Raw genomic sequence first — 23,453 nt, 5'->3', positions numbered from 1 at the left:
AACTCAAAAATTCAAACCTCAAGCAAACACACCCTATAGATATTATTCATTCATTAAAAAAAATAATTTTTTAATTAAAAATATTATATTTTATATTATCAATATAAAATTATTTACCACTTACAAAAAATAATTTATTTAAAAATACTGAATAATGAATTTTAAAAATAATAATAATAATATTTTAATTATAATAAATAATTAAAATTAATGTGAAATGATTTTAACTTTATTTTTTAATATAAAAGTAACAATATGATAAATATGAATGTTTATCGTATTAAATTTAAATTATATTTAAATTAAATTATATTTTTATAATTTATAATTTTTAAATTTTAATTAAATTTATTATTTATTTTAATATTAATATATAATTTATTTTTATATGTAATAATTTTTTATTAATATATTTTTTATTTAATAAATTTATTTTATCAAAAATCTGTTATGATATTATTATATAATTAGTCAATAAATATATTAATTATTATATAATAATAATATATGTATATATATGGGTATATTATGTGTGTGAGTTTATATATGTATATTATATATATGGCTAAATGGCGTAAAACCTGCGTGTGGCTTCAAAAAATTGTGCAATATATTTTAAAAATTGCGTCAAATTTTTACTATAGTTTTATAAACTTTGCGTCAAACCTCCTCAGTCATTCTTATTCTTAGTCATCCTTATTTATCAATTTTTTACTTATACTCGCTCAAATTACAAATGAATTTATAATACTCATTTCTAAAACTCCTAAAATTATAAATATTTTCATTTATCTTATATTTAGCCTTAAATAACAGTAAAAAAAACTTTTAAAATCAAATAAAACTAACTAACTATTTCCGAGTATATTTACTGCTTATTAAAGTTAAATAATAAGAATAATGATTATATTTATAATTGAAGTGTTTAGAAATAAAAATTCTCAAACTTATTCGTATTTTAGGCGGATGCAGATCAAACAACGTTAAATAAGCAGAATCGAGGGGATTTGACTTAAAGTTTATAAAATCACGAGAGAATTTAACGCAATTTTAAAAATATATGAGATTTCAAACAATTTCATAAACCACAAGTAAATTTTATACAATTTAGCATATGTATATATATATATATATAATGAGTAATGATCATGTTGAATGTGGAAAAGGGAGAAATAGTGAATTGATGTATGTGATTTTTCATTCATTCTTTCGGTTAGCGTTTAACTATAGGCTTTGTTCTTTCATTTTTTATTTTTTATTTTTTTATGTTTTTCAAAAAAATATTAATATAATACACACAATTATTATTTTTATATTTCATATATGATTCCTTGTACTTCACAATAATTTTTTTTTTTCAATATTATCACAAAACAAACACACCAATAATAATTAAGACGAATTGTATTATCTACGTAATATTACAAATATCATTCCGATTTATAATATACTACTTCCGTACAATTAGGAAGTATACATATTTCTATTTTGGGCGTCGAATTACAGAATAAACATTTCATTAAATACCTCATTTTTTGTACAAATATCTTTAATTTACATTACATCATTACTTTTACACAAAAAAATAAAGTCATTACATTACTTTTAACTACTCACTATAATAAATAATAATATTTCTTAAACACCTCGTCCAAAAGTAACATTTCTAAAATTCCGTGCAAATAGATAGATATGAGACATATGATATATTAAATTTATTTTAAAATAATCATATTATTAATTATATAAAAACTAATAAAATAATATCACAATTCACTATTATTAATTAATTAAATGGAATTTTTAAAATAATAAGGAATTGAGTTTGTTCTTTTTTATTTTTTTCTCCACATATTTTTAAAAAGATTAATATATTATATTATCCCCGTCTACAGTGTCATTTACTTTTTGCGTGTTTATCTTTAAATATTAATTATTATATCAAAATGTAGTACAAATTAAGAAAAAATTATAAAAATACTTTCATTAGTATCTTATAATACTAATAAAAGAACATTTGTAAAAAAAAATAAAATTATATAGATATTTTTAATGTCAAGTACATGATGCAAAAACTAAGGGGGTGTATTCAATTGGGAATCTAATGGATTTTTTTGAATTTTAAAAAGTATATGGATTTATGTGAATTTAGAAAATCCACATAGTCTTACGTTGAGTTTGATGAATTTTAGTAATTGATTTAGATAGATTTCTACGGATTTGATTGAATTATTTATGGATTTATATAGATTTTGTAGGGTTGTAAAATATTTTTTTTTTTTTGTGAATATATATTAACTATATAAATTTATACCCAACAACAAATTTTATAAATATAATAAATAATTATTAATAAGATAATATTTAATATTAATAAATAATATATACGTGTTTACTTTTTATGTAAAAAGGTTATATTAAAATAAATAAATAAATAAATTATGATTTTTGAAAAAAATATTAAAATAAATAAATAAATATAAATTAACGGTTCAACAAAAAATATACATTTAAATATCTATTTCACCGTTATCGTAATGATAATATAGTGTATTCTATAATTCAAAAGAAAAGACGACAGTAATATATATTTATTGTGATAATAATATTTTTTAAAATTATATTTATAATATAAAAATATATATTTTAAAAAAAATCATAATAATTTGCTAATATATTTTAGTTTTAACTTATTATTTTTATTAAAAATTATAATAATAGTAATAAATTATCGTATTATTGATCACATATACAACAACAACAATAATAATAATAATAATTTTAAGAATCCATCAAAATTTGTGATGGTCAAGAGAGATTCTTTCATATACAAAATTTTCACAAAAATCCATTAAATCCATAGACTCTGGATTGTTGAATATACAAGATTTTAAAAGACTTTTAAAAGTCTATACTGAATACATCAGAATTTTAAAAGACTTTCAAAAGTCTTGATTTAATACATCTAAATTTTAAAAGATTTTTAAAAATGTTGATTGAATACACCTAAATTTTGAAAGTCCAACAAAATCTTACAAAATCTATATTGAATACACCTCCCTAAATGTCAGTTTAGAGGTGGGCCAAGAAAATATACTCCCTCCATCCCGGAACAAGGTTGCCGTTTGCTTTTTGCACGTAGATTTTTTAATATTAGTATTATATTGGATTGTAGTGAAAAAGACAAAATATCCTTATTTATTGTGTAATATAAAAGTAATGATAATTGTGTAATATAATATAAGTTGAAAGGATATTTATTATATTAGATACGTGGTACAATTACTAAATTATGAAATAATAACCTTGTTTTAAAATAAATTAAAAAAAATGACAACCTGGATGAAGATAATATATTTATTATTTTTATAAAATTATGTAATTTTTTATATTTCACGTAAAAAAAATTATCTTTAAAAACTAAGTAATGCCAAAATCGAAAATTAATCTTGTATAAACAAAGCCAAGCCTCGCAAGACAAACACATATGGTATGTTTGTTTGTGGATTGAAGTTTTTAATAAGAAAAAATTAAATTTAAATAATTATTTGATGTAATATAAATAGATGATGCTGCGGATATTTTAAATTTAAAATAAATTTATAATTTAATATAAAAAAATAATATTTAATTTAATATTTAAAAAAAAAAGCTAAATATTAAAAACTTTTACACAACTATTGGAATATCCAAGGACCAATAGTCCAATGCCAATACAAAATTATTTCCCATAATATGTAACCTTGAAACGACGTCGGATTTGCTGGTCAAGAAACCTTTCCTCTCACAGGATTCGGAAACTACAAAATAGCCGCCGCCGCCGCCGCCGCCGGTGGGTTCTCCTCGAGTCACTTCCAAAGGACATCTGTGATTCAAATGGATATCGACGATAGCAAGCAGCAGAAGTACGAAAGCTTCGTCGTCGTGCACAACATAGCAAAGCGGCACAACGTTGGAACCCTCGCCCGTAGCGCCACCGCGTTTGGGGTGGCCGAGCTGATACTGGTAGGGCGGCGTGACTTCAACGCTTTTGGAAGCCACGGTTCGACATCACACCTCCGATTCCGCCACTTTCATTCTCTTTCTCTTGCCCGTAGTTTCCTCAAGGTTACAATTTATACCATATGTTTTTACATATTGAATGCCTTTTGCTCAGCATCTAATTTGATTACTTAGTATCTGCTTGCTAAGTTATTTGGTAATTGTAGATCTTTATCTGTGGTTTTGGTAAATCATTCCTAATTACTAACTTATAAGATTTGATTGCTTATGTTAACTGACTTTAAAAATAAAAAGTAGATTTGAGTCGTGCTGCATTGCTGCTTGTGTTTAAGTAGCTAAGTTTTGCTTAAGAAATACAATGCATAGGCCTGGATGCTGACAGATAGTCTCTAAGTTTAGTGGGCATTCTAATATACAACATCTGAATTTCTTGATGTGGCTATGACTTGAGTTTATTATTAATTTTTCATATTCAGATCATTTCAATCAGATAAAAAAACGCCTAATAATTGAATTACAGAGAAATATTCTTTCGTTGGAACTTCAGTGGTTTTGATGACTTTGGTGGGAATGTTTTTTCTGTTGATTAGGAAATTCATGTGCTGTTTCTGCAAATACTTCAATCTTAACTTAAAGTTTAAAGCTTAAATGTGAATTTGTTTACTTTTCTGGAGATTCAAAAGGGACAACTGTAGAATGTTTTGGGAGTATTGATGATAGAGAGCAAAATAAAAAAGAACATGAAGTTAAGATTATTGAGAAAGTAGAGCTCCAGCTGGTGCTTGTGTATCAACGACGGGGATAAGCTTAGGCCTGTTGTTCGCGGGTTTAAACTTTATTTATTTGCTTTTCTATTAAGATATTATAGGTGTCTTTGTTTTGTGTTTTGGTTTGAAGAATTTTTTTTTATGTGAGGTATAGAGAATTGTGATAGATAATATAAAAATAATAAGTGCGTAATATATTAATTTTTTGGGGAAATGTATTGGAATTTTTTTTTGCAAAAGAAGTAAACCCTATATTTTGATAGAATTATTTTATGTGTAGTTATTAAGGTTTAGTATAAGTAGACTATCTAGGGTTTGGATAACATTATTATTGATATTCGAAATAAGGAAGCCTGGTGGCTTTTGGGCAAATGATTGAGTTTTATGATTGTTCTTTGGGCGAACGATTGATATTGTTTGATTATCCTTTTTCTTTTATCTTGTTCTAACAATTGATAGTTTATGCGAATTTGTCATTGTTCTAATTTTGTTTCTTTATGATGTTTATGTTGGTTAGGAGAGGGATTGTGATATATGTGGAGTGGAGATTACGGATGATGCTGTAGCAGTGAATAAGCACCCCTTTACGAAGAGTACAGCGTTTCTTCTTGGCAATGAGGTTGAATCTGAATTCCTCCATTTGGAAACTCTGCTCAATCCATAAATGCTGATTATGAGTTTGATGTGCTGTTATGACAAAAATGTTATGGCTGATTAAAAGATTTGTGCTTCATCACATAAATCCTACAAATGCTTTTCTCTTCAATTTATCGATTTAACTAGAAGCATTAGTGTGTTTGATTAGGATATGAATTGGAAGTGCAGTTTTTCTTACATCTTTAGTTGGGATAGACTTGATTTGAAGCCTGCAAGTTATTTGCAGTTTCTACCAGCAACTCGTCACTAATGTTGCCTTTTTCTTTTACTTGACATAGTAGATATCTAATGATGGTGTATGGAACGTGGCTTTGATAGGGAACAGGGCTTTCAGCTAAGGAGTGCGAGATATGTGATTTCTTTGTCTACATTCCACAATATGGCGGTGGCACTGCTTCATTGAATGTTACTGTAGCTGCTTCCATTGTCCTTCATCACTATGCAGGTACTGTGTAAAAATTACGAAGTCAGCATTTATATTTGTGTCTATTATACTTCATGTCATAATGGAACCCTGCATGTTGCATCTGAACCATCACGTATGTGCTTATTTGTACTACTTTGATTCAATCGCTGGAATTATTGCATCTTCAATCTCGCAAAAAGTGTGTTTATTATTATATTTTTATTCACCATTCGAAATGGGATGTGGATAGATCAATTTTTAGTCATCTTTGGTCTTGTAGTTTTGGGGGTAGTTAAGATTGACGGAAGGATATCACACTAGCCTAGACATTTATAATGCTATGCATATTTTGTAAGTTTATAATGCTTCAATGTTTGTATGATGCTTTTAGAAAAGTGTTTCGTAGTGTTTGTTTTTTATCATGAGGTTATATTTTTCGTGTAAGGCAAATATTTCACTTCCGGTGTACTTTCCAAATTTATTTCAGTATGGGCTGGATTCCCAGAGAGAACCCGCGAAGGCAGCAAGTTTGTCGTGTCTGCAAAGCCTGCTCAACATATGAGAAGAAATTACTGCTCAGAAACAGCCGAATCAATTGCTGAGGAGCGAAAGCTGAGAAAAGAAAATGGTGCTAACGGTTTCTTTGACGACAGTGGAAAGGAAGAAGCTCCATCTAACCTCTTAGATACGTTATTTAGCTCGTGATTGAAATTCAAATTCCGCCAACAAAAGTGTCAAGTTCACCAGAGTTTTAAGCTATTATCAGAATCGAGCTTAGTTATCAGCCGCCAATTAAATTTGGTGCATCACATTTGTATGTTAGATTTTCAAGACTCCGACTGATTCCTCAAGTTTTTAACAATCGGTATAATTTTTTCCTTCAGTTGCTGGTTGTTTCCAAGGTTGGCATGTTCGAAGATTCTCCATCATACACTTAATATATATATATATATATGTATATTGTGATGCACTATGCATCCAGTATATTGACAGAATGTATTAGCTTGAATACTAAACTGTGTCCTATACAGGGATGAACTAACATGTTTGTCTGTAGTTGAAGATGTCAAAGTGGTAGAAAGTAGCTGCTGCTGCGTCAGTTATGGAGAAAAAAATGGAGCTTGATTGACTATCGCATGACAGCAACCATTGTTGAGTTGAGTAGGTAAGCATCTTTTGACCTTTTTCATTTTTTAATTTCTTGATCAATGCCTGAGCCAGAAACAATATGTCATATAATAATATTTCATTACCTTCCTATATATTTAAGAACTTATCTTGTCATTGGGTAATCATGAAATGAAATCATTGTTTTATTTTTATTTTTATTTTTTTGGCAAATAGCAAACGAATCCCTATAATTTGCAAAATTTGCTGAAAAGACCCTATGCCCTACAATTCCGTTTTATGTGCTCGTGGTTAAAATAATGTTGCAAAAAATATTCTTCCGTTAGTACTTAACAGAGATTATCACTAGAGTTGTTAACGAGCCGAGCCGAGTCAAATTTTAAGTGTTCGTTAACGTTCGTGTTCGTTCGTGAAGCTTTCGAACTCGTTAAGAATTTTTGTTGTTTGAGCTCGTGTTCATATTTGTTCGTCTCATTTTTTTAAATTTATATATAAATTAAAAAAAAAATTTAAAATTATTTTATTTATATATTTTAAATTAATATTTTATTTATTTATAAATTATAATTTTATATGTATATATAATATTTATAATAAATATATTATTTAAACGAATGTTCGCGAACAAAGCTCGGGCTCATTTCGTTCGTTAACCAAACGAGCCTGTTTATGCTGTTCGACTCGGCTCGTTAACGTTCGCGAACGAACTTTAACCGAGCTGAGTTCGCGAACGGCTCGGTTCGTTCAACAACTCTAATTATAGTAGACTAGTTTTATTAATATAGAGGATATTTTTGTAACTTTTTCCTATATTAACGGAAGAGGTATTTTTTGCATCATTATCTGAACCACAATTACGTAAGTTATAGGACTAGAGGTTTTTTCCGCAAATTTAGTGAACCACAATTACGTAAGTTATATAGGAATAGAGGTTTTTTCCGCAAATTTAGCAAACCACGAGGGGTTTATCTGCTATTTTGCCTTGGTGTTTTTGGTCTATGCTATATGTGACTTGTGTGTTCCTAGTTACAATAAAAGTCCTCTTTCACAGGTGAGAGTTGGTGAATGAGCTAATCCTCTTAACATTTTGGAGCAGTTGAGGTTGTCTTTATGTTTATATATATATATAAACCGTTTTCATCGAAAAAAAGCCACTCGATTCCTACTCTTGGATTACTCTTTAACTTTTGTAGCTTTCGATTCAAATGCAGTCAAGAAAGCTTTCCCAGCTTCAACATAGGAGCAGCTATTTATCTTACATGTTTATTCTCAGCAGGAGATTTCAACGCCTCTGCTCGACGCTTCGCAGTCTCCTATGGCAGCGCCCGAAGCGTAAACTCGTGATCCGGAGACTGCAACGAAAGCAGACTACAGTTCGCCAAGCTATTCCTATCCGCATTGCCTCTTTCAACGCGGCATTATTTTCGCTCGCGCCGGCGGTTCCGAAGGATGGATCGGTTACTCCACTTTCCGGTGTATCCAGTAAGCCGAAGCCGAAAGTGTCGATCAACTTGCCGGAGAACGAGATCTCGTTGGCGCAGAATAAGCAGGTGAGTGCGTCTGACGATTCGTTGTTTAGTTTCAGCAGCAGTAATAAGGTATTGGCTATGAATCCGATGAGGTCGCCCCTGTGCTTTCCGGCGAACTGGTTTGGCGACGGCGGAAGAAGCATTCTGGACGTGCTGAAGGAGGTGGACGCCGATGTTTTGGCTTTGCAGGATGTGAAGGCGGAGGAGGAGAAGGATATGAAACCACTGTCGGAGGTGGCGGCGGCGTTGGGGATGGAGTTTGTGTTCGCGGAGAGCTGGGCGCCGGAGTACGGCAACGCCGTGCTTTCGAAATGGCCGATTAAGAAGTGGAAGGTTCAGAGGATTCATGACGACGACGACTTCAGGTTCCTTTCTTCACCTTTGCTCTTTTTTATAAATAGTATTAGGAAATAGTATAATATGCAGACATTAGTACAATATACTTTTTATTTATTCATAAAAAATTAACAATTCAATATAAAAAATTATTTTTTATACTATTATTATACACATCATTCTTTCACACTTATCAAACAAATGCACATTGAAAATATAAGTCTAGGATACACTCGATTAAATGTATCATCATTTAGATTTGGTTGCATTTTACAGTGATGATAGTCTATCTATGAATAAGAGACAACTGACAATATAATAACAAAGTACCTTTTATATTAATATAATATAAATACAACTATTAAATTGATCATGATAAATATCTATACAGTACATTCTAATCATTGATCTTATTACAATAAATATGTCCACAGAGCATATTCTATATATATAAATTGTTAGGGTATGCATGTGTTATATGCTTATTTTAGCTACGAAATTGCATTTTTTATATTTTCAATGTTGCGTTAAACTTCTTCATAATTTCATTAACTTAATGTCTAATTCTTTCGGTCATCCTTATTTAATGATGTTTGACATGCACGTCGCGAATAAATTTCACAATTTTTATTTCTAAATCTTGAAATTACAAATATACTCATTATTTTTGTTATTTAGCCTATAAAAAATAGTAAATATACTCAGAAATAGTTATTTATCTGGTTTTAATTTTTTTTTAATGTTCTTTCAGACTAGATATAAGAGAAATGAATATATCTATAATTTTAAATTAGTATTATAAAATTCATTCGCAATTTGAGCGCGCATAGATCAAATACCGTTAAATAAATATGGCAGAGCGGGTTAGATGCAGAATTTATGAAATAGTAAGGGAGTTTGACGCAGTTTTGAAAGTATGGAAGATTTTGCGCAATTTTGTGAAATCACATGTGAATTTTGTGTAATTTGACCGCTTATTTATCTTTTTTTTTTTTTTTTTTTGTGTTGACAGAGAAAAATCAGTACTGAAATCCAAATAGATCAAGTTCATTACACTTGTTCTCTGATTGCAGGAACGTAATAAAGGCGACGGTAGATGTCCCGTTTACAGGCGAGTTGAATGTATACTGCACGCAACTCGATCACTTGGACGAGAGCTGGAGGATGAAGCAAATCAACGCAATCTTTCAATCGAATGATCAACAACCTCACATATTGGCAGGCGGGCTCAACTCTCTCGACTCATCGGATTACTCGCCGGAGAGGTGGAACAACATCATTAAGGTATATATATATATAAATTAATGATTACATTTAGTCGAAATACTTAACATTATCACTGTTATGTAAACAGTACTACGAGGAATTGGGCAAGCCGACTCCTAGGGTCGAAGTAACAAACTTCTTGAAACGAAAAGCTTATACAGACGCCAAAAATTTTCCAGGTGAATGCGAACCGGTGGTAATGATCGCCAAAGGACAAAGTAAGAAAAAACATACTCCTTCCGTCCCATAATTATGTATCAATTTGCTTTTTGTACCGAGTTTTAGAAATATTAGTATTATAGTGGGATGTAGTAGGAATAAAGTAGAAATAATTAAATAACCTTATTAGTATTGTGGATATAAAGGTAATGACATTTGGATAATATATTGTGAGTTATAAGGATATTTGTAAAGTTAGATAGATAGTACAATTACTAAAAATAAAAATAAAAAAATAGAAAGTTTGTAACGAGACGGAGGGAGTATGATTTACGAAAATTTGTTAAAAATTACTTTAAAGTCTAAAACTTCTCATGTTAAATTACTCCTTTCGTTTTATAAAAATGAGGCTCAAATTTTTTTGGTACCAAGATTAATAAAGTACTATTTTAATATTATTTTATATATATTTTTTTTAAAAGTAAAATTAAAACTTTATAGGGTTAATAATGTAATGTTGACTTAAAGTGTAATGGATGTAAAAAAATATAGAGGGTTCATTAGTAACATTTCTGTAAATAGATAGACTGATTTTAGATTTAAAAAAGAATTATATACTATGTCCGTCCACTGTCGATCTATCCATTTGTATTTGACGTTATTATTTTTAACGGTAAAAATATTCTTATATTTGTATAATTTTTTATACAAATGTTATTACATTAGTATTATAAGACACCGATATAAATATTTTTGTCGTTTTTTCTTGATTTGTACTACGTTTTGATATAATATTTAATATTCAAATATGAATATGCAAAAAAGTAAACGAATAGATTGACGGTGGACAAAGTATTTTTTTACTAAATATGGTATATGTTTGTTTGGGGGTTTGGATTTTGAGTTGGGATTTGAATAGTAAAAATTTTGAATTTGAATAATTGTATGATGTGATATAAATAGGTGTTGATGTGATGTTTTGAATGTAAAATTAATTTTTAGTATAATATAAAAAATAAAAAATAAGTGTTTGATTTGATATTTTTTTAGGGAAGAAATGGGAGGAATAATATATTTAAAATCCAATCTCCAAACAAACACAGTAGACAAACTAAACTGCAAAAGTGAACACACTTTTACAAGAGAAAAGAAGTATTATGTTACAATTCATTTCTAAGTTATTACTTTCTTTTTTTAATTATTATTATTATTTTTTTTAACTTTGTTTACCTTATATATTTTTTCAACTTCTCTATTATATAATAATCATAATTTTTTTTTTTTTATAAAAACATATTAATTTTATCTTACAAAACACATATATAATTCACTATTTAACAAAAAAAATTGAAAAAAAAAAAAAAACCAAATAAACACACACTTCATGTTTGTAAAGATTATTTTGTATGTTCCATCGTTTATTGCAGGATGCTAACATTTTTTTTTTTTCCAATTTTTTCTCGCGTCGACTTAGATGTGCAAGGGACGTGTAAATATGGAACACGGGTCGACTACATATTGGGGTCACAAGGGTTGCCCTACTCGTTTGTCCCGGGATCATACTCTGTGTTGTCGTCAAAAGGCACATCAGATCATCATATAGTTAAAGTTGACGTCGTGGGAGTTATAAATGCGAAGCAAAAGAGCAAAATAAGACGAAAGAAACTAAGGCAAAGAGTCGTCGTTGCGCTAACTACTTGTTCATCTAGAGGTATTTGGGAAGTAAATTCTTAAAAACTCATTTACACCATTTTTTTTTTTCCCGCTTGTGTGATTATGAAAAATAGATTGATTATACATACCTTCGAAGACTGATTTTAGAAGCCCTCGCCCTTTGAAGTATTTGAAGATCGATTCATATTGTTTACATGAGTTTGTCCTAGTGGTTATTTGAAGGTTTGTAGCAATTGACGTCAAATTTGAGTAGTTCTACGTGCTTGAGCCTACGATAGATTCATTTTTTCTCAAACTTGATCGTGATTAATATTAGAATGTGTGTATATCATCGTTAATTTAAACGATGGTTATATGTACATGGTCGCTACGACTTACACTTAAGTACTAGGGTGTGTTTGTTTGGAGTATTGAATGTTGAGATTTGAATAATAAAATTTTTGAATTGAATAGTTGTATGATCTGATATAAATAGGTGTTGATATGATATTTTAAATATAAAATTATTTTTACTATAATATAAAAAATAAAAGTAAATATTTGATTTGATGTTTCTGAATTTTTATTATTATTTTTTTTTATGAATAGTAAAAAATATGAAAAATTTTGATAAAAGAATACAAAATGTACATAGTCATGGTGTGTTTGTCTGTGGATTTTGATTTTTAAATAGTAAAAAGTTGAATTTAAATAGTTGTTTGATGCGATGTATTGAATGTAAAATAAATTTGTAGTATAATACTCCATAAAAAAAAAAAAAAAAAAAGTAATTGGTTGATATGATATTTTTTGAGGAAAAAAGAATTTAAATAGTAAAAATATGTGATAAAATCCACAAAAGAAAGATTGTTTATCTAGTTTGGATTTTTATAACATAAATTTGGAGCCTCCATTTTGCCTATCAATCTATTATTGTATGACAAGATTTAGTACATACAACACAACTTGAGGTTTTACAAAATTTTATTTAATCCAAATATTTTTCTCTAGGTTTCTATACTCAGTTTGTTTTTTAGTATTTCAAATCAAAATCAATATTATTCATCATTTATAATTTTTAATAAAAATATATTATTTCTTCTCACAAAATATAACATTAAAATATCATTTAAATAAAAATTCAAATTAACATTCAATTTCAAATCACAACCAAACAAACCCGTTAACATATCATAAAAATAATTATTTTATATATTATACTAAAAGAAAATTAAAATTTAATAATTTTAATTTTTAATTTATATGCTATATTTAAATTAAAATTAAAGTATATATAATTATGGTATCAAAATTTTAAAATTATAAATTTTAGTTATAATAGACAATTTAATATTTTTTATAATACAATTTATTTAAAGTTAAATTATATTTTTACATTTTTTTATATTATAATTCAATTAAAATTTTAAATAACATATCGATATATAGAATTTAATAAATATATTATTAATTATACCAGATAATTTAACTTTTAAATATATATTATAAAAAATTTCAAATAAATTATAAAAACTTGATAAAAACATACATTTATATTAACATATCATTTGGACTAATTTTTTCAGTTTAAAAACATTTTTAATTTTATTACATTCAAATATATACATATATATTTTTTTTACAGAAAGTTGATTTTATAAGAATTTATTTAACTATAAAATTAAACTATTTTTATTTTTAACTTCTATTTATCTTCTTAAAAACAAATCAAACTAAGCCTTAGACATATATACATAATATATATATATATATCTCAACTAACTTTTTCTTTTTCTTTTGGTGCTATGAATTAAATCATTCCATACTTCATTTTTTTTTCTTTTATTTTTTATTATTATTATTATATATATATAATAATATATTATATATATCGCCGGAGATGCCCGCGTGGCTCGCCGGAAGCCACATGTCCGCCGGGTCAGCGATACGTAGTGGACACGCAGATTTTATTTTATTTTTTATTTTTATTTATTTAATTTTTTTTCAATTGGATCAAATAAAAAAATTAAAAAAGACAAATAAAATTAAAAATCAATTTAAAAAAATTTAAAAAATGAAAAAAAAATAATAAAAATCCACGTGTCTGCCAAGTATTGCTGACCTGGCGGACACGTAGCATCCGGCGAGCCATGCGGGCGTCTCCGGCACCGGAGGACTAAAACAACGAAAATTTCTTATTTCTGGGACTAGTTTGCGATAGGCTCCACTTACGGGACTAAAATAATAAGGGGATCCAATTACGGGACTAAAAAAGGAATTTACCCTTAAATAAAATAATTAGTATAATTATTTAAATTAAGCAAGCATAAGCACACATGTTGAATTATTAGCGTGTGATCATGCTGGCAATTGTATGTGTTGTACTTGTATTAAAAAAAAAAAAAAAAAAAAAAGGTATATTAGTAATGGAATTCCGTTCCTAAAGTGTGTAGTTAACGCAATTCCGTCTCTAATGTCTTTAGTAACAGAAAAGGGGATTTAAAGACAAAAAAATTTTGCTACAAATTTGTAGTGCCAAAAAAAAAAAAAAAAAAAAAAAAAGAGGAAAAAAGAAAAACTTCCATGGTTATATCATAGTATATGAGTAGTCCAAATAAATAAATTTCCTAACAGATTCACATAAAAAAACAAGGAAAAGATGATGTGTTATTTCCCCCAATTATTGCAAAAGTTGTAACAAATAAATTTCGTACAAACATAATCAACTTCTAAAATGAGAATTTGACATAAATTCCATTCTAATTTGTTTTCTGTCATAATTTGGCAAGCAAAATATAAAATAATAATAATATGAGTATTTATTTATACTACTTCCCTTGTCATTAAAAATACGTCCACTTTCTTTATTTGTCCGTCATAAAAAAAAAATAAAAATATTTGTTTTGTATTTTAGCAAAAAATTATATTACTACCATTTATCATTTTTAACCCTTCTTTCTATTTTCTTTCTTTCGTAAAACAATTATAAAGGGCAAAAAGTATATGTCGTGTTAAAACTTGTGCTTAAACTAAATAAATTTTTTTTTACGTAACGGATGGAGTACATTATATATGAGTTTCCAACATGAATGACAATTGGTGGGATTTTACCCCGAATTCATCTTAGATTATATTGTTAAGAAAATGAGTTTGAGTTCAAAATTTTATATCCGAACCAGATTAATCTTTAAAATTTTAAATTCAGTGACAGATTATGAATTTGACAACAAACTTCTAAAAAAAACAAAGTAATATACACAATTATTTTATGCGACACATACACAATTATTTTAAATACATCCCATGCATCCTCTAACACATCACAATTATTAAATAATAGTTCATTCTAAAATAAAATCAAATACAACATCAATTCCAACGATAATTTTCATAAATTCAAAATAATTCGACCCCAAAACCCTCAAACATGTTCAAAACAATATCAAATACACAATCAATCACATTTCATTGGCATATTATAGACACATACATTTTACAAAGTAATAACCTAATGAATAACAATACTTCAATTTTTGTTAGGGTTATGTATATAACCCTCCACACAACCAATAACATATACTCTTTGGCAAAACAACCAAACCATAACACAATATTGTACAAACTCATAAGAACAACAATCCAAATTAACAAACCCTAAATCAAGCATTAGATGTAGAGGGTGGCCCTTGGGTAAGTGGGTACCCGATCCCATGGCGGCTCGATGGAAACACGGCGAAAACCGAGGCGGAAACCGCCCCAATGACCGGGGGCAAAGCCATCAAGAGCATATTCTCGTTTGACTCGAAAGAAGGATAGAAACATTTTACTGAATCAGTATCCAGAAGAGAAACGACGGCAAAAATAATCAGTGCAAATAAAGCATGGACAAAGTCCGCAACCCTAAGCTTGTAGGATGACAAATCTTGGGACTCGGGATTAGGCCAAAGCCCGGTGCGCGTGGCTATGCCATAGCGCGTTTTGCCTTGGCTATCAGTGTAGCTATCGGTGAAAGAGGCGAATCCACATGAAGCGCCACAAATGGCAATGAGAATTCCCGACAAGAATTTATTGATGACGTGGCATTTACCGTTGTTGGTTAGGACCGGGTTGAGGAATTGGAAGAGGAAGACGGTCCCCGTGGGGAGAAGCTTGATGAGGTTTCCAAGGCCGGTTAAGGTTGTCTCGGGAATGTTGCGAGTCGAGCTCGAGCTACTCGATTTTGAAGACATATTTTTTTTTTTAGGGATATTTAGGGTTTTCTTGTGTTGTTGAATGAATTTTTTTTTTTTTTTTTGTGTTGAGTTTGAGGGGTTTATATAGTTTGAAGGGAAAGAGTAGATAAGCTTACTTCACTTGAGCTCTAAATATTTTTATGTTGTAGAAATCTTTAATTTGTGTCAAATAATATTAAAACAATTATTTGCCATATTTGTTTAATTAATTATATATATAGGAAGATTTAATGATTTGGTTTTAGTTATATTGCATTTTGTGGTAATTTCATGTGTAGATGAGGTTTTTATTGATAATTTGGATATTGTTTGTAAGTCAAGAATTGTAAGATTGCTTTAAAGAAGGATATGGCTTCAATGAAAAGGCAAGTGTGACATATTTATTTATTATTTTACGCTACTCCTAAGAGTGTTTTTTTAAAAAAAAAAAAAGAAATGAATTTGGATTTTGACCATTATCTACTTCTATTAATGTATATATTTGTTTATCCTAAAACCTTTAGATATGTCAGCCAAAATATTAAAAAATATGCTTAGGTTGGCTTGTGACATTATCACAATACTGAATTTTATTCTAGTGCATCAATTACATTTAACAAAATATAAAAATAAAATAAAAAAAAAATATTGATATTGTACTTGTATGGAAGTTTTCAACATTTGAAAAATAATAACTATAAATTTTCATATCATATTATATGAATATAAATAAATATTATTGAGATATTTTTAATAAAAATAAATATATATAATATTTTAAATATAAAATATATCCATTATATATGTGTAATATTATAACCAATAAGTTTGTGTATGTGTTTGCATAAAATGATGATGTAATCATGCCGTCTTTTACTTGTCGTTTGGGAAACAAAAATATAATTATATTTATATATATATATATCTATTCCTTTGGCCATATCTTAATTATAATAAAACTATAAATTTATGATTAATTGACATTATAAATATAGAGATTCTTAACATATTATTATTATTATTATTATTATTATTATTATTATTATAGTATAAAAAGTGATGTAAATACTTGCATTTTGTCCATCTCAAATCAATTGAGATATAATTTTGTGACACTTGATTTAAAAAAATATCAATATTATATTGATAATATAGATCGTTGTTTATAAATATCTTTTCTATTTGTAAAATTAAAAATAATAAATATTAAGTAATAATAATGAAAAATAAGAATTATTTTATAATGATACCCAAATATGCTCATATAAAGTGAATAACCCTTACTTAGGCCATGTTATAAATACCCTCGTAGAGCTGAAAATTTCATTTGGAATGGATAGAAATAGTCATTAATTTTTGTTCTCATTATTTTGATAATTTACGAAGGGAATAAAAAATAGAATTGAACGATAATTTGGATTAAAAAATAAAAATAAAAAGGAAACAAGAAGAACAAAGAAAAATCCGTACCGTAAAAATTATACACTCGGTGGTTCATTATATGTAATTAAATTAATTACAAGATACCCACACATATATATATATATATATATCTAATCACAAATAATTAATTAATTTAGATATAGGATGGTACACTACACTGCACTACAACACATAACTAAGGCTAACACTAGACTATATACAAACAACCATTTCTACGTATCAAAACCAATAATCCAAACACCAAAACTATATATATATATACCTAATTAATTGCAGAGCTATATGTATATATATATTTTTAATTACCCCCACACACTCACCCAGGATCGAATTCAGGTTGAAACTTCCAAACAGGATGTTTCGCTGTTTGATCTACAAGAACTTGGCGCATTTATATGTAGAGAGAGATAGAGAGGTGAAGAGAGAGAGGAAACTTAAAACCTCAATTCACATCAGTGTCTGACATCTCCTCCTCCTGCACTTTGCCACTGAGCCTCATGCATGCTTTGTTCAATGGGAGAGCCCGGTATGTATGGAACAAAGCCGCGGCCTCCGAACACCGGTCGCATGAAGGCATTGTCGAATCTTCTCCAATAATAATGAACCGTGCGAGTCGGGGTTGTAAGCAACATGCGTAGGCTGTGTGGCCGGATTATGTTGTGCCCGCTCCCTTCACCACTCGTTCCTCCGTTTCCAGCAAACAGCTCGTGATATGAGTCGTGGCTGCTCCCTAGGAGGGGCACCATGAACGATCTCGACATTTCCTCCGAAGAGGTATTCGTGCTTGAGTGATGGTGCTTCGATGGTGATGGCATTAAGCACCTCACTAGAGGCTTTGTCATCAACCCAAAAACCTACACATACATTAGAATTTTTGTCACTATTTATTGATAATAACTTTTTTTTTTCTCACAAAATCATGTCAAATAATTCATTTTGTTATCGGATCTAAAATTTTAAGAAATTCGAGTAACACACCATCTCCTTGTACAAATCACACAGAGTAATTAATTTGCACGAGGTGAAGGAAAAAATATATCTTACCACGGTGCTGAAGAGGACGACGGTTATGGTGCTGGTAATCATTATAGCATTGCCACGCAATTGGGTGTGACCTCCCCGAGTGAACTATATATAATAAATACAATAAAAATTCAAGGCTTATATTACTACAAAATTATATAATGTATCGAGGGTAATATTGTGTTGAATTTTATAATTTAGCATGTGCTGACAGCACTACATATAATGACAAACAACATCTGATATAATGACAACAAACACTGAATTTATATTAATATAATACAAATGCAACACAACATATTATATAGTCTTATAGATGTGATTGATGACAGTGAAACGTACTTTATTATAAGCAAGAGCCATTGAAACTGCACCTCTCATTAGACCTGCCCACCATATCGTAACCTGAATTCAAAAATGACAAACAAACGAGTAAGCAAAGGCAGATCGATCCATCTTGTAGAGTTGAAATACCAATTATTATAGGGCTCATACTTGCTGCTTAAAGCCAATTTTCTCTGTTGGAGACTTTTTGGTTAGATTAGATAAAAATGACAAGGGGAATACAAAGGCTGCTCTTCCAACAAGGATCAATCCTATTAGAGTTGCGCTCACTGAGATGGAAGTTTTCGGGCTGAAAAATAATTTGCATAATTTTAGCAGGACAATACTCAACTGAGTGTGTAACAACTAACCTACACGAATGAAGAAACTCTTACCTGTCACTTACAACTCTCCACTTTTCAATGTCTAGTGCATCCATTCCCACATAAAGAAATATGAATGTCTCAGCAACAAATGACAACGTCACAAAAGCGTGCCTATATTATAGTTTGAGACGTTAATAAAATCATGTGATGCATATACAATTAACAAAAAAATCGAAAGCAACAGAGTTATTTAATTGGATTAAGGTATTGAAACAATCCATACTTGGTGGTAATTCTAGATTTCTCAGTGACATTGTGCCAGGTGTAGTGTGACATCACAATCCCACAGAAGAAGACGGTGAGAATGCCACTTAAATAGAATAGCTGCAACATGACAAACCCCTTATATAATGAATTCTCGATTCAATGATTTACGTTTTAAATGTAAGACAACTTTGACTTGAAGTTTACCTCTGCCAGCATGTATGAAAGGTAAGCCATAAGCATCATAATAGCAACCTCGCGATCTGTAGAATGCCTAGTCAATGAAGAAATTCACAGGGAGATAAGGACAACATTCATCAGTTGTCATTTAAGTATATTGAATCAGGGAAATAGAGGCCAAAATAAAGATAATAGCATGGAAGATTTATTTTTTATATATAAAATGCATTGTAATATTGGAAATGTGCATAAATATTTGTTGTTTCTGTACCAACCTTCCAAAGTAGAGTTTCTTTATTACAAATGCACTGAGTAGTCCAACCTGAGGTAGAATAGAAATATGATTCATATTTAAGTGAAAAATGTTACTTAGAGAAGTTTTTTATGCATTCCAAAGAAATAGTGGACAAGAAAAACTTACAACAACTCCCAACACAGTGCTTGAGAAAAATAAATAGGCAAAGTTCCCAACAAGACCGAGAGCCACACTAGTACTGATACGAGTTGGGTCAATATCCTCGACTGCATTGAAAAGCACTACTGATGTTGCATCATTTACAACACCTTCTCCAAATACCAGACTGTAGAGTAATGGTGTCTCATCCTGACTTAGAACCTGTAGCAAGATTAATATCGTGTGAGGCTAGAGCTAAAATGGGAAGAAAAGTTTCACATCAAGATATTTAACCAGGAAAAACTATTTGTGGACCTGCAACGTGCACACAGAATCTGTTGCAGCAAATATAGCCCCAATCGCTGTAGCCATGAAGTGCAGTTAGAATCAGAAATAAATGAAGATTATGTTGTGATGTTTATTTGTGACAGAGGGACATTTTTTGTCGAAAAATTTTACCGAAATAATCTCCAATGGCAAGTCCAACATCCATTTTCTTATAAATGGTAATAGCACCTGCGGAAACAATTAAAAGACTTGAGTAACAAAAAAAAAATCATTTATCTTATAATCTACTTCACATAAGGAGCATGCATGACAAGCTAAAAAACATTTTCCCTTTTCAATAGAGATTTAATTTCATTTTAATCATACCATAAGGATTAAGGTAATACTAAAGGACTGAAAAAGAATTTAAGAAAATAGATGAACACAATTTTCTTTATACTTGGTTGAGGTTATAACATATGGAACAAAACATGGTAGACAACCGTACCGATTGATATGATAGTGAAGGATATCAATGTACCAATAGCTCCAAATAACATTATTGTCATGAAATTGTGAAAGAACTGTTTCTTCTTAACCTGAAAACTGATTAAAAGATTGAACAAAGAATAAGGAACTTAAAATCAACAATGAAACCGTTTAACATCACCAAGGACAAAGTAATATATTCTAATTTTCGACATGAAGTTAACAACTACACTGAATTGTGCTCCCAATAAACTTAAATATCGTATATATTGAAATATTGTCAATAGACCATGATGGAGGACCACTTCTTGTTTTCAAGTTACATAAATTTATAGCATATATATCGTTATGAAGTAGTAGAAAAAAAAAAAAGATCTAAAGTGGCTTTTATTTAAAAATTTCAATGACAAATACTTATATGTCATCAAAGCAGGTGACTGGGCAATTATGTGTTTCCTTGGATATCACTAAAACTGTTTCATCTTCCTGTTAAGATTTGCACTTTCAGCGGCTATTCATAATTAATTTTGCTTACTTATATACTAACAAAAGTGTTAATGGAAAGAAAATGCAAAATGATATTTAAAACTCACACACAAAAATTTACTCTTATATAGCTACTAATAGTTACACTAAGGGTAGGTTTACTTTCAAGAATTATGTAATCTTACTGTTATGATTACCCACAAATATTATATAATCCTTAAAAGTAAACATAGGCAAGAAGTCACATGATAGTTATATCTCACTGCTTGTCTTCAAAACTATAGATTCATTAAAACTCAAGGTTCATCAAGGATGGTTGGATCCATATGTTTGTAATCAAAATATTATGAGGCAGAACATAGTTTACCCAGCATTAAAAATGATAGGAGGAAGCAAGTAGATGAAGAAAAGATCCTCACTGAACACCATGAGATGTGAGCTTTTCCCTCCACTCACAAGTAGAATTAGAACTCCTGAGCTTAAACCCTGCCATTTTGCAAGTTGTAATCAATTATATATATGTAATATCAAGCTAACTTAACCCTTAATAAAAGCGAGAAAACAAATTAGAAGCTAAGAAAAGACATCCTTATAATGAGAGACTTAACACATAAAATTTACATACGGTTTCCATAAAAAAAATATAACGTAATTTTCAGTGTTTATACTTACAATTATAAGGGCCGTGGTTGATTCATTCATCCATCGACTTTCTTCTAATAGATGACCAATCACAATGCATGTGCACAAAAGGGTGACAAATACAGTGATTGAAACCACTGAAGCATGGTCTGAGGTTGATAAACCAAGAGTCTCTATCAAATTCTTGGAGCCAAGCCCCATTTCTTTTATAATTCAAACGGCTGACTCAAAAGATTCAAGTGGTAATTCTCAAATATGCTCTTATTTGAGGTAATCCTGCAATAATTATGGAAAACACCTTAATAATTTGTTGCTACATAACTAAAAAAGTTCTGAATTACACATATCTTTCTCTGTATGCATATAATTTATTTCTACTCACAAAAAGTATATAACATATAATATGAATAAGTTTTCATATTATTAGTTCATAACAAAATTTGTCAACAGGTTTCGAGAAAACTAAACAAAACACTGTAAACACCTTAATTACAATATATATATGTATATCAGATGTTAAAATCTTACTACAATTCATAACTCAAAGACAATTCGTTCTACAATTCTATAATGACTCACCTAAGTCATGATTTTTTAATTTGTTCACATTAAGGTAGGTAGGTTAATCACAATTTTATTCCTTGTTCTTTTTTAAGTAAACTTCCTCATCCACAAATTAGCCAAACTTCAACCATAGCTTTTAAAACAATCACGAATAAAAATCTCACACTTTCTCCCATATTTCATGTTGTTGCATTCAAAACTACACTTTTGCGAACAAATGCTTCAATAAATGATCAAAATAATCACTCGAATGTAAACCTTCAGTAACAACTAACATCCATCGTCATATAATAACTTACCTATTAATATTAAAAACACCACAATAAATTCAAATACCGAATTCTGCCCGCGATCACATCACAGCTTGCAAACTCCAAATAACAAACTAAATTACAAAATAATAATAATAATAAAGAAATGATTCAGTTAGGTTTCTTTTGCCAAAAATCTCAAGTTTTTACTATTTGGACTTTACGTTTTTCGAAAAAAATATTTCCTCCGTCCCAAACACCGTGCAACATTTCTTTTTTGGTATGTCCAAAACACCTTGCAATATTTTCAAAATAGGAAATAATTAATTATACTTAATCTCTACCCCACACTTTATCCCATCGCATCACCCAAATAAAAAATAACATATACATTTCTCTATCCATCACATCACCTAATTTCTAAATTATCCTACTTAATATTACACACCTAAAAACCCGTGCCCAAAACAAATGTTGCACCTTATTTGGGACGAATGGAGTATAAAAAATATGAAATAGGTGTTTGATTTGATGTTTTGGGGAAAAAAATAAAATAAATAGTGTATTTAAAATCCAATCCCCAAACAAGCACATCCTAAAAAGAAAAATAAGTGGGTTAAATATTATATTTTTAAAAAATAAATTTCTTGATAAATCTACGTGTATATTTTTTTATTTAGATAATT

General features: G+C 29.2%; 4 protein-coding genes across 8 annotated transcripts; 2 read left to right on the top strand and 2 right to left on the bottom strand.

Moving 5' to 3' along the window:
- Window positions 1-3,728: 3,728 nt before the first annotated feature.
- On the top strand, window positions 3,729-6,715 carry LOC127266617 (uncharacterized). Its single transcript, XM_051296931.1, has 4 exons — window positions 3,729-4,107; window positions 5,287-5,388; window positions 5,745-5,871; window positions 6,320-6,715. Exons 1-4 carry the CDS (start codon window positions 3,877-3,879, stop codon window positions 6,535-6,537), a joined length of 678 nt encoding a protein of 225 aa, XP_051152888.1. The 5' UTR covers window positions 3,729-3,876; the 3' UTR covers window positions 6,538-6,715.
- On the top strand, window positions 6,624-12,341 carry LOC127266616 (uncharacterized). 5 transcript variants are annotated; one of them, XM_051296927.1, is made up of 6 exons: window positions 6,624-6,734; window positions 6,890-6,997; window positions 8,234-8,854; window positions 9,899-10,109; window positions 10,180-10,309; window positions 11,725-12,341. In XM_051296927.1, exons 2-6 carry the CDS (start codon window positions 6,969-6,971, stop codon window positions 11,982-11,984), a joined length of 1,251 nt encoding a protein of 416 aa, XP_051152884.1. In that variant the 5' UTR covers window positions 6,624-6,734; window positions 6,890-6,968; the 3' UTR covers window positions 11,985-12,341. The 5 variants fall into 5 exon arrangements, with proteins under 5 accessions (XP_051152884.1, XP_051152885.1, XP_051152886.1 ...); XM_051296928.1 differs by having other exon boundaries at window positions 6,640-6,734; window positions 6,864-6,997; XM_051296929.1 differs by lacking the exon at window positions 6,624-6,734 and having other exon boundaries at window positions 6,850-6,997; window positions 8,237-8,854.
- Window positions 12,342-15,343: 3,002 nt separating this feature from the next.
- LOC127266563 (protein DMP2-like) lies at window positions 15,344-16,180 on the bottom strand. Its single transcript, XM_051296839.1, has one exon. It carries the CDS (start codon window positions 16,130-16,132, stop codon window positions 15,563-15,565), a length of 570 nt encoding a protein of 189 aa, XP_051152796.1. The 5' UTR covers window positions 16,133-16,180; the 3' UTR covers window positions 15,344-15,562.
- Window positions 16,181-18,009: 1,829 nt separating this feature from the next.
- LOC127266479 (sodium/hydrogen exchanger 2-like) lies at window positions 18,010-22,153 on the bottom strand. Its single transcript, XM_051296739.1, has 14 exons — window positions 21,983-22,153; window positions 21,678-21,796; window positions 20,844-20,941; window positions 20,528-20,584; window positions 20,384-20,430; window positions 20,096-20,290; window positions 19,950-19,996; window positions 19,702-19,768; window positions 19,514-19,614; window positions 19,300-19,401; window positions 19,076-19,214; window positions 18,923-18,985; window positions 18,602-18,685; window positions 18,010-18,411 (listed from the first exon to the last, which is right to left on the bottom strand). The coding sequence occupies exons 1-14, from the start codon at window positions 22,151-22,153 to the stop codon at window positions 18,010-18,012; spliced, it is 1,692 nt and encodes a 563-aa protein (XP_051152696.1).
- Between the last annotated feature and the right edge of the window lie 1,300 nt (window positions 22,154-23,453).

The sequence above is a fragment of the Andrographis paniculata genome, unplaced genomic scaffold, assembly GCF_009805555.1.
Source record: "Andrographis paniculata isolate CXL003 unplaced genomic scaffold, ASM980555v1 Contig76END, whole genome shotgun sequence".
Classification (NCBI taxonomy): Eukaryota; Viridiplantae; Streptophyta; class Magnoliopsida; order Lamiales; family Acanthaceae; genus Andrographis; species Andrographis paniculata.
This window is presented reverse-complemented; position numbering and strand designations above follow the sequence as displayed.

Bases quoted from the DNA above. Each gene is read 5' to 3' on its own strand.
- LOC127266617 (XM_051296931.1), top strand. From the start codon at position 3,877: ATGGATATCGACGATAGCAAGCAGCAGAAGTACGAAAGCTTCGTCGTC. The intron at 5,389-5,744 runs GTTGAATCTGAA...TGGCTTTGATAG, and splicing joins CGTTTCTTCTTGGCAATGAG to GGAACAGGGCTTTCAGCTAA. The intron at 5,872-6,319 runs GTACTGTGTAAA...AATTTATTTCAG, and splicing joins TGTCCTTCATCACTATGCAG to TATGGGCTGGATTCCCAGAG.
- LOC127266616 (XM_051296926.1), top strand. From the start codon at position 8,166: ATGCAGTCAAGAAAGCTTTCCCAGCTTCAACATAGGAGCAGCTATTTA. The intron at 8,855-9,898 runs GTTCCTTTCTTC...CTCTGATTGCAG, and splicing joins CATGACGACGACGACTTCAG to GAACGTAATAAAGGCGACGG. The intron at 10,110-10,179 runs GTATATATATAT...TTATGTAAACAG, and splicing joins GGTGGAACAACATCATTAAG to TACTACGAGGAATTGGGCAA.
- LOC127266563 (XM_051296839.1), bottom strand. From the start codon at position 16,132: ATGTCTTCAAAATCGAGTAGCTCGAGCTCGACTCGCAACATTCCCGAG.
- LOC127266479 (XM_051296739.1), bottom strand. From the start codon at position 22,153: ATGGGGCTTGGCTCCAAGAATTTGATAGAGACTCTTGGTTTATCAACC. The intron at 19,997-20,095 runs GTAAGTTTTTCT...ATTCTACCTCAG, and splicing joins GCACTGTGTTGGGAGTTGTT to GTTGGACTACTCAGTGCATT. The intron at 18,686-18,922 runs GTACGTTTCACT...TATTATATATAG, and splicing joins TGGCTCTTGCTTATAATAAA to TTCACTCGGGGAGGTCACAC.